At 43.2% G+C, this 9,978-nt stretch overlaps 1 protein-coding gene across 1 annotated transcript in view; it reads right to left on the reverse strand.

Annotated features, from left to right (window-relative positions):
- TFAP2D (transcription factor AP-2 delta) overlaps positions 1 to 9,978 on the reverse strand; it is a 52,568-nt gene that overhangs the window by 18,048 nt on the left and 24,542 nt on the right. The window contains exon 6 of the mRNA XM_006025671.3: positions 4,877 to 5,018. Within this exon, the coding sequence (XP_006025733.1) occupies positions 4,877 to 5,018 (142 nt within the window). The remainder of the gene's footprint in view (positions 1 to 4,876; positions 5,019 to 9,978) is intronic.

Below are 9,978 nucleotides of genomic sequence, written 5' to 3' on the forward strand. Positions count from 1 at the left end.
GGATGCTGCCTGACAACACGGAAATATTACAGGGGTCGGGCCATTTTTCCAAATTCAGGACAAAACTCTCTTTGTGGGGACTCTTCAGGACACAAGGGCACAGTCCTGAATTCCAGGACAGCCCTGGAAATATCAAAATGTTCATTTGTTTTAGGGCAGGGAACCTGGAACTGCTAGATGACTTGTTCAAAGGATCGCACTGATGCCAACTCATAGCCAAGTCGGTTATCTATCCCTTTTCTTGGTAAAGTTATGCAGGCATTTATGTAAAGACAGCATATACTTTTAATGAATCTTCCCCATAGAGGGAAAACAAATCCTTTTAACACCAGCAATTAGTCAAACACAGTGGCTTACAAATGCTCTCCTGTATCCAGTAGGCCTGTCCGTGGTATTTTCCAGGCCCTTCTTCCAAATCCCATCTATTGGAAAGGCTCAGCTTAAAAGATGCTGCATTTTGACTATGGGAAGTACCAGAATGGAACCAAGTGCTCAGCTAATCTCTCTTCCTTTCTGGCATGGTAAGAGTACATGAAGGAAAAGAAAGACACCCTCATGTTATAAATGAAAACTAAGAAAAAGCATCAGCTCACTTTGACGACTCTTTCCAGGGAGCTCAAAAAAAAAAATGACACTAGGGGTTCCCCAGTTACTTGCTTTGGGAGACTGCACCATCATATTACCATATTTTCTCATATATAACTATACCTTTCCCCCCCTAAAGCTAGCTGGTAAAAATTGGGGTGTACATTATATGCCATAAACATGTATATCCACAGGTCTGGAAATTTGGGCGTGGGGAGTGGTGACAACATTAATTGCCACAACTCTGGGAACCAGGGCAATTAATACCGGCATAGCTCCCGCACAGCTAAACACCTGGATTCATGGGGGGCCCTCTGGCCAGATGGCATGGCCCTGTGCATTGGCCTGATCTGTTGCTCATCATTCACAGGAAACCATTTTATTCAGTTAATTTAATCACTTTTGCCACACATGGAATAGTTGGGGATAGACTGCTATTTCCTCAAACTTTCTCTTAGTTCAAGATGTGAATTCAGGTGATAAGCGTTGTGTTCTTAGTAATTCTAATTGCTTTCACTGATACAAAAACAGGAAGGAAGGACGGACGGACAGATGGACAGACGGACTCTCCAGGTAATGCATTCAAATGATGTCTGTGCGATGGAGTGGAGGATATAGAGATGATGACCAAGCTTGCAGCTGTATACAGGGTGGTTGGCTGCTCTGAGGGACTTTGCAGTGAGGTTGGCTGCTCTGAGGGTCTGACCTTTTAAAGAAAGGGGAGACTTTTAAGGAGTGTGATCTGGTCATGTGCAAATAATTTAGGTTTCCACAAGACCTTTGTGGCTCTGAAGTTCTGATGTTGTAATGGTTTTCATCAGCGTTTAGAGAGTTGAAAAAGCAAGACTATGATATGTTGATATCTTTTAAATTTGCTTTCATATCTACAGCAAATACCATTACTATGTTAAGCTACTTCCTCCCCACTTCTGGATAGCTGTATGATCTTCAAGCTCTGCAGATAAGCTTTGCAGAGTCTGATTTTCAAGCTCTGCAGTTATACTTCAACGTGGTTCCCTCTTCAAGGAAATGGATGGCTTACAACTTTCACTACAACCCTTCACCTGTAACACAAGTATAGTCACCTATGACTTCCTGATTGTCACTGGGTAGCACCTCACTGTGGTCATTAGGATGGGGTGGCCTTTTGTTCTGTATTTATGCTGGATGAAACATAGTGGAGATCTACTCCAGAACAGGGATTCCCAATTGATACAAGTCATAAATCAGAATTGGCAAGATTAGATACCAAAGTTTACTGCCACAGAAGAAACATCCTCTCCCCCTTGAGTTGAAGGAGACTCTTCAGTATAAGCCTCATCATATGAAATACTGGTGCTTTACTCTGATTCTTATTGCAATGGCGCCATAAGAAATGCAGCAGAATTTTCCAACTTTTTAGATTTTTTTTGACAATTCAAAAAAAAAAATCAACATTGAGATTATTTTTAATTGTTTTAAAAATGTATTCCAGATGATTTAAAAAAAACCAGACACATAGACTTTCTTTAGAATTCCTTGGCCATTTTTTCCTATCCATTTATTTTTAAGAAAGAAAATCTTACCAGGTTTGTCAAGGACACCCGGTTCTGACTCTGTCCACCAGAGGGCAGTGACAAAGCATCCACACAAACACAAGTTCATTCCATTCCTTCCTTAGATAAAGCATGTTTTTGTGTGTCTACTGCACCTGTGCATTTCAGTGTCATTTCTGACAGCAGCACAATTATGCAGAGCTGCCCCAGTTTCATATTCTTCCCGATGAAATCTAGCATGGTGCCTAGGTCAGCAGCAAGGCGAGAACTCAAAGTTTCCTGCTGCAAAAGTGTAGGCCTCAGTGCTAAAAGGTGAATGCTTACTGTTAGCATAGCTCTGGAGGCAACATTATATTACAGACATGTATATGATATCTGACATTGTAGCACGTGGGCACCCAATAATATGAGAACTGGGATATGCAGTGTACTAGTTCTAACTCCACCCAGCAGAGGGCAGTGATAGCATACACTCTTGCCAGCCCATTACACAACAGTAGTCATTTTGTAAATTGTACAATAAACGTTAGCTTTACTTTTAAACGTATTGTTAACTTGAGGCCACTAATTAGTATTTTTTGCCCATGGAGGAGAAATATAATATACTATCTCTGCAAATTAGCAATAAATTTGTTAAGCTTTAGGCCACCTTTACATTTAAAACTTCTATTTCCTTTCCCTTCTACCTATTTTTCCCCTACAGATGTATACACACAATGTGATACAGGAGTTAGTGTATAACTGGGACTGTGCAAGGGCATTCAGTGTAAAAGATAGCCACTGAGAGCCTTCAGATAGCCTACCAAGAGTGAAGTGGGCACAAGATGGGATGGGATGGTAGATGGGATGGGAGTAGACTGGACAGATACTTAAGTATTCCCTTGTGGGCCATCCAGCAGAATTAATCCCATCTGGGGAGGATAGTAATTTGTTGCTGGCATAAGCCAGTGACCATTTACCATGTATTTTCCTAGAGAAAGAAGAGAGAAGGGGCAGGCCTGAGGAATGGGGACTCCTGAGGCTAGTCCTCTGGTGACACAGCTCACAGAGACCGCCCTTTGCCAGGGGCTGTGCCTGGAGGCACAATCTACCCATTAAATACTCCAAGGTGTACACAGCTGTCCATGAGCTGTCCATGAGCAGCTTGGCATTGAAGCAACATCTTCGCTATTTAGTTATTCTGAAATTCATCGGACTGTATCAGTGCCCGGCAGGGAGAGCATGATGCTATACTCTGCATTCATTTTGTCTCTTAACCTGCAGTTTCACCATGGGCTTAGTAGCCTGAATGCATGAATGAGATCCATAGTAAGATCCACACCTATCCTGAGCCTCATTATCACCTATAAGACCCCATGCAGAGCATTGTGCTTCATAGCCCCTTGTGAGCACTAGCACAGATCGTTCTACCATATCTCAGCTCTGCAAGGCAGCAGGGCTTAATAGCACTGGATGCAGAAGGGATATGATGACATCTGATGGGTGCTCTAAAGAGCCAACAGATCCCCTGTCTAACAGTACAAGAAAATTGATAACATGGGATGGGCATCAAACATAAGGTCCAACTAGTGTAAATCATATGTCTCCCTTCCAGTAGAACTGTGTTTTTTTTTAACAGCAGGTCTCAGTAACAGCATGAGCAATAGACCTTGGTGACTAGAAAGCAGACCATATATGGTACATGCAGAAATACTGGGAAAGTTAGGAATATTATTCGGTCTTGGGCATCTCAGAAGGGCAACAGATGGAAAACAGTGAATACTATGGGTACAAGCCACCAAATTAAATAGTAGAGTGACTTAGAAAACAGGCTCCCTTGTCTGACAGGGAGGTCGCAGGGTCTGGTGAGCACTGGATGTGAATGATATCACTTACAGATGTTTAGTGTTTGATGCAAACTAGGATGCATACGCTGTGACATGAAGTGTTTTGCCTGGTCTATAAAGAGGGGCCTGGGACCCTGAATACTGTGTACTGAGCTAGGGGCTGTTTTATGCTGGTGCCATGTTGCCAGATAACCTGGCTAGCACCTGGCTAGCATGCTTGAATGTGCATGAGGTTAGTGCTGGGGTTGTTTGTGGACCTGGAAGAGTCCTTGTTACTAAAGACTGGAGCCGGTGGTCTCTTTATTACAATGAACGAGGGTGTTAGGAGTAGCAATAGCATAATATCACAGATGGCATCCTGATAGCATGTGCACTGCCTGATGTGACTGACACTACTTCACCCCGATGGCGCCTACCAGAGTCTGACACCTGCGAAGGCTTATGCTCTTCCTTCATTTCCGACAATGTGTAAGCTCTTTTCAGTTAAGGGCCGTCTCCGACTGTCTCTACATTCTCAGCCCTCTTAGGCTCAAGGCACCCCTCAGAAAATGCCCACTCCTAGTTTTCACTTGTTTTTTGACTACCAAAAATAATCGAGCGGTTCTTCTATTGCAAAGAACATCAGGGCAGAATGGTTTTAACACTATAGATTCCTCTTTGAAATCTCTGGGATTATCTTGTGAATCATGCTTGCATGCCTAACAGTGCCAACATTATGTGGCACCCCATGGCACCCTTGAAAGGATCTTCAGGGACCCCAGGGTCATGTGGCACCCTGGTTGAAAATCACTGGCTTAGCACAAAGGGATCCTCATCTTATTTGCTGTCTTTGGGCACTATTGTAATACGAGTCATAGTAAACTACCAGTGCTCAGTATGAAAAGTATCCAGGCATATATACAGTGTGGAATACTTTTTTTTCTTGCTTACTTTGTAGCTAAGATCATCTTTTTCCTTGCTGTTTGTTCTTTCTGTTCCATGTGCTGTCTGGCGAGATGCTCTCCTACTGCCTTGGCTGGGAACTCTGTTTCGCAGGTGTAGCCAAAATCCCTGGCCAAATGTAATGCTTCCCCTGTGGGTAGACAAAGTGGGTCAGTCAGTTCATAGGAAACATTTTTTTTTTCCTAATCGTACCCTGCTGCTGCCCCCCAGGAGGAACAACAGGTCTTTTCAGTGTAAGTACATTCCTGATCTCAGTCACACTGGTGTGAGTGGGTTCACTTTCTGGCCCCTTAGGCCACTTATGGTATGCATTACAATGCCACTTAGAGGAGAAAAAGGACCTTTTAATAGCGAGCATTTTAGGAGGAAGAACCAGGGTCAATTCCCTGCCCTGCCAGACTTGCTGTGCGACCTTAGTCAAATCACTTAGTCCTAGATCCTCAAGGGCAAGGATCAACCTATAACCTGTGTGCTGAATCCAGCCCACAAAGTGATCTGATGCAGACTGCAAAGGTCCGATCCAGCATGGGGAACTGGTGGCACAGAGCTGTGCCATGATGCCCAGCCCTTCATAGTGCTCCTGTCCACTGCAAAGCTTGATTATGCACTGTGCCTGTGCTCATCCTTGCTGCAGGAGGGATGGGGATCAGTAGTGAAGGTAAGCACAGGCTCCATCAGGGGACAAAGACTTGTGGCCTGCAACAGGGGCGAGTGTAGACATGCAGTAGCCATTTTGAAGATCTGAGCCTTCATTTCTCTGAGTCTCCATGGGGAGCACTTCCCTGCCTCATATGAACATACTTAGGCTAAACATTATATGCAGTGAACTGCTTAGCTAACTAAGGGAAAGGCGTACCTAAGTACCTAAGGTAGAAGACGGTGATATATCCAGGACCCAAGTATGATGACCCTTATGCAAACACAACTAAGAGACAACCCCTACCACAGAGATAGCTATCTAAACAGACAAGGCAAACCAAATGAGGAGAAAAAAGAAATAGTCTTTTCCTATTTTACAAAGAGGCAAAGGGAGCATGTGATTTTCCTACAATCATAAAGGAAGTCCCGGCAGAGACAGGAACTGAACGTTGTGCTCCACCAGCCCAGCCCATCACCTCCACTGGAGATTGTCCCCCTCCATGCTTAATCAAGCCTGAGTGACTTCTTCTTTGGGCTATATGGACCAAAGTATCATTACCTCCATTCATGTGTTATGAAATGATTTGGGGCAAGGGTTTGAATTTTTAGAGCTGATAGTGAAGTCTGGAAAGGAGCATGATCATGCAGCTCAGCGAGATAGAAAAGATGCTGAGTTTGGGACTGCGCTAAACTAAAGATGTTCACATTTTTTATGCCAAGACTTCCATTCCCTGAATAATATTTAAGCATCTCAGCAAGCACCCAAACTTCCAGAGATGGTCCCAAGGATTTTTGCTCCATTGTAGAAGGCTGATGCAAGTCCTTCCATGACACTGTTAGCTCATAGAAGCTGTATAGAGACAACAGACACCTGGGTGGGCTGCTGAATCTCTCCACCATAGAGCTTAGAGGAGGCAAGCAAGCTATCTAGGTCAAGGCAAGGGATATGCTGATCAAGTGTGTAGATCGGGTGAAGTGTATGGATAGACTGGGCATAGTGGCGACCCTTCAAGCCCTAGAACTCAAATAACACCGTGGAGGGGCTGCCACAAAGTCCTGCAACCTGCCTGCAGGGTTGGAGGGTGGAATCCATCTCTCCAAACTCATGCAGGTCTCCTTCCCCAAGCCTGAGAGCCTGGGTGCAATCAGATGCCACCTTTTGTTGCCTTTGTGTCACCATACACATTTTTATGGCAGCAGAAAGTGAAAGCAAATAGAGGTTCAAACCCTTTGTCATACTGCAAATGCCCAAATTTGTAGCTGCAACAAAAGGCTGAAATCATTTGTCCTGCCTGATTGCGGTGAACATGTATTTACTTTATGGTGGGAGACCATGGGCAGCCTGGAGCTGCCCATACCCTCCAGCCTCCCCAGAAATGCCTGCCCAGTTTTCCCCACTTCCAGAGATGAGCCCCTAGTGACCTCCAGGGCACATGTCTGGAAGTGGGGAAAGTTGGGCAGGTGCTTCTGCACAGATTGGTGGAGGTGTGTCTCTGGAAACAGGGAACACATCACCCATTGTCCTACAAGATCTGCTGGTGGGACAGCAGGTGAGACATGTTTCACCCAGGTAAGAGGACTGTGTGTGCTGGGACACATCTCAACAGAGATGATCTGCTTTATTTGGTGATGCCTAATTCTAGTCTCTGATTACTGAGGCGTTGTGCAGGTGTGTGGTGATGTTCACCTCATCTGCATGTCCTTGAATGGTCCTTTTTTATGTTTATCGACCTCTGCTTTTCCTCAGTTTAATTTACCAGGAAATGTCTCTTAAGTGAACAGTCAAGAGTCCAGCAAATTCCTTGCACCTGGAGGTATAAATCACTCTAATATGTTTTCCCACACAGTCTGCCACCACATCCTTATTCTCCCTTAAGTTTGTCTGCTAGAGGAACATCTTCAGTATCAGTATGTAATCCCTCATACTCTGGACATCAGTAAAGGCATATAACTCTCAAGTGCTCATTATCAGTTAAAGAAATGCAGGGTCAACAACAACTTTTGCAAGCACAATCACTTTTGCATGCAAAGATCAGTGCTTAAAATTAAATCTGACTTTATATGTTAAAAAAAAAGTATTTGTTCTGGTTGTGAGATGCAAGGAGGATGCTCCTAAAATGAGCAAAGCAAAGGCCCAGCCACCAATATGTGTTTTAGAGTTGGAGGAAGACACTGCTTTCTACTATTTATACAGTATCCAAGATCAAGGAACGTTAACCTCAAACTGATCACAACACAGCTTAAGTCAAACCATTTTGTCGTGAGGTTGTAGCTTAGATGAAGGTTTTTGAAGTTCATGGATCTCTGGTCACTTCCGACCAGAGAGAGGATACATGGAAAAGTTCTAGCTTGGATTTGGGAAGTTATTAAAAGCATTTAAACATAATTCAAGTGCAGCTGTAGCTATCCAAACAAGATAATTTTAGCAAGACTGACATTATCGCTCACCCACCAAATTCAAACATAGCCCCTTTCTCTGCCTTGCGAAACCCCATGAGCCTGCTTTATGTTGACACCGTGACACGGTTCTGCTTCATAGAAACATTTGTCATGTTTTATTTCCACTGCAGTGTGGAATAAAGACGCATTTGAAAGCCTTGAGCATTCTTGCTAGATGAAATGATTATCTTCTGGACAGCAATCCCCTGGCCGTAACTGGATCTTTTAGGTTAGGGGTTATTACAATACATTTAACACCTTGAATCAGCAAGGTATGCAAGCACGTCTCGCAGTGTGATTCAAGTTAGGCATGCTCTTATACTAATAGAATTTGAATACAAGCAGAAAAATGAATGAAAATACGATAGCTCTTGTAACTGCTATTTCGTCATTGAATACACACCCCAGTATAATTTTGATTTTGTGTCTTGAGTCAGGATTCCAACTGTGGTTGGGTCCTTCTCCAATATAAATAAGGTATAACAGGGCGTGTACAAATCTCTCAGCCTGGCAGCATATTTTGCTAGATAGATCCATCTATATGTGTATCTGCTATCTAGCTGTCTGATGAAATATGATGATACACATACATACACACAAATTATGCGGAGGTGTATATATGTCTGCATGTGTTGCATGCATATAATTGTTTTCCAACTATTTAAGTTGGCCTAATAAAAGATATCAGATTCACCCAAAGAACCTTGTCTGCCTATGTCCTTAGACCAACACGGCTACAACCTACACCCATGTTGCGTGCATATATGCACACACACACCTGCACATCCGCAGTTTAAAAAAATGTTTCAAGATTTATTCAACATATAATTCAAGAATTATATGTTGATTGGAAAGAGAAAACTAATTTATATGTCATAGGTTCTTTAATTGAGACATGACCTATAAAACGGACTCTTGAAGATAGAAACTTTAGCTTCCAAATATTATATCCTGTAGAGAACGTTTCTACACACCCTCACTTTGAAGATGTCCACATTTCCCCCCAACCTCAGCATATCATTTCTTACATGAAGATTTCTTACATGAACATTTAATTATTTCTTGATATGTATGCTACTTTTCAGTCTTTACATGGATTTTTAAAAAAAAATATATATTGCTGCTTGCCGAGTTCTGCACTCCCTGTATGAAAGTCTGGTAGATACCTGAGAAACAGACTGAATGAAGCTTCATTAAAACGTTTTCCCTGTCCTCCATCAGTGACACTTGCATAAAAAAAAAAAAATTAATAAGAAAATAACGGGAATTTGGAAAACTTCTACACTGCTCCTATTGTTCGTTTCATCTGATCTCTCAGTTTCTTCCTTTTTTTTTTTACCACCTAATTGCTTATTTTAGTGGAGTGTTAAAAAGTGGGAACCATTATACCTCCCAATTTTGCAATTGATTTCCTGATTCAAACACACACACACACACACACACACACAAAATCACTCCACTCATAGCGTCCACTGCACTTCCCTGATCCAAAGACAAAAGATGCGGTCGGGGATCATTCATTGCCTCCTGTCAAATCTAGGCCATGGCTTTGTTTGCTGCTACAGACAGCACCAAATGAAAACACTTTCCCGTACCCTTTGACAACTGACCAAGATGCTTTGCATGATTGAAAGGGACAGTCGCTGAAGCGGACCTGGCACAGGCAGCTCTGGAAAGCCCTGCTTCAGGGACCAGACTGTGTACCTTGACAGGCTTCCGCCAGCAGGTTCAAGGAGCATGAAACTCCCCCGAGTCTAGCCAAGACTGAAGGATGCATCTATCTGGAGTGAAGGCAGAGACAACGTCCCAGGAGGGGAAAGCTCTGAAGCTGAACTTCCTAGCATCTCTTCCTTGCCTTTACCTCCTCTGGCTTTGCCCCTCCAGTACAGCTGTGAGGTCAGATGTGTGTCTGTCCACTCCAAAATGGGAAAACTGGGAGGGGAAGGGATGTGAAACCAAAAGGAAGGGATAGGAAGAAAAGTTTGGCTTATAGCAAGATAGAAGAAAGCTTT

The sequence above is a fragment of the Alligator sinensis genome, unplaced genomic scaffold, assembly GCF_000455745.1.
Source record: "Alligator sinensis unplaced genomic scaffold, ASM45574v1 scaffold293_1, whole genome shotgun sequence".
NCBI lineage: Eukaryota > Metazoa > Chordata > Crocodylia > Alligatoridae > Alligator > Alligator sinensis.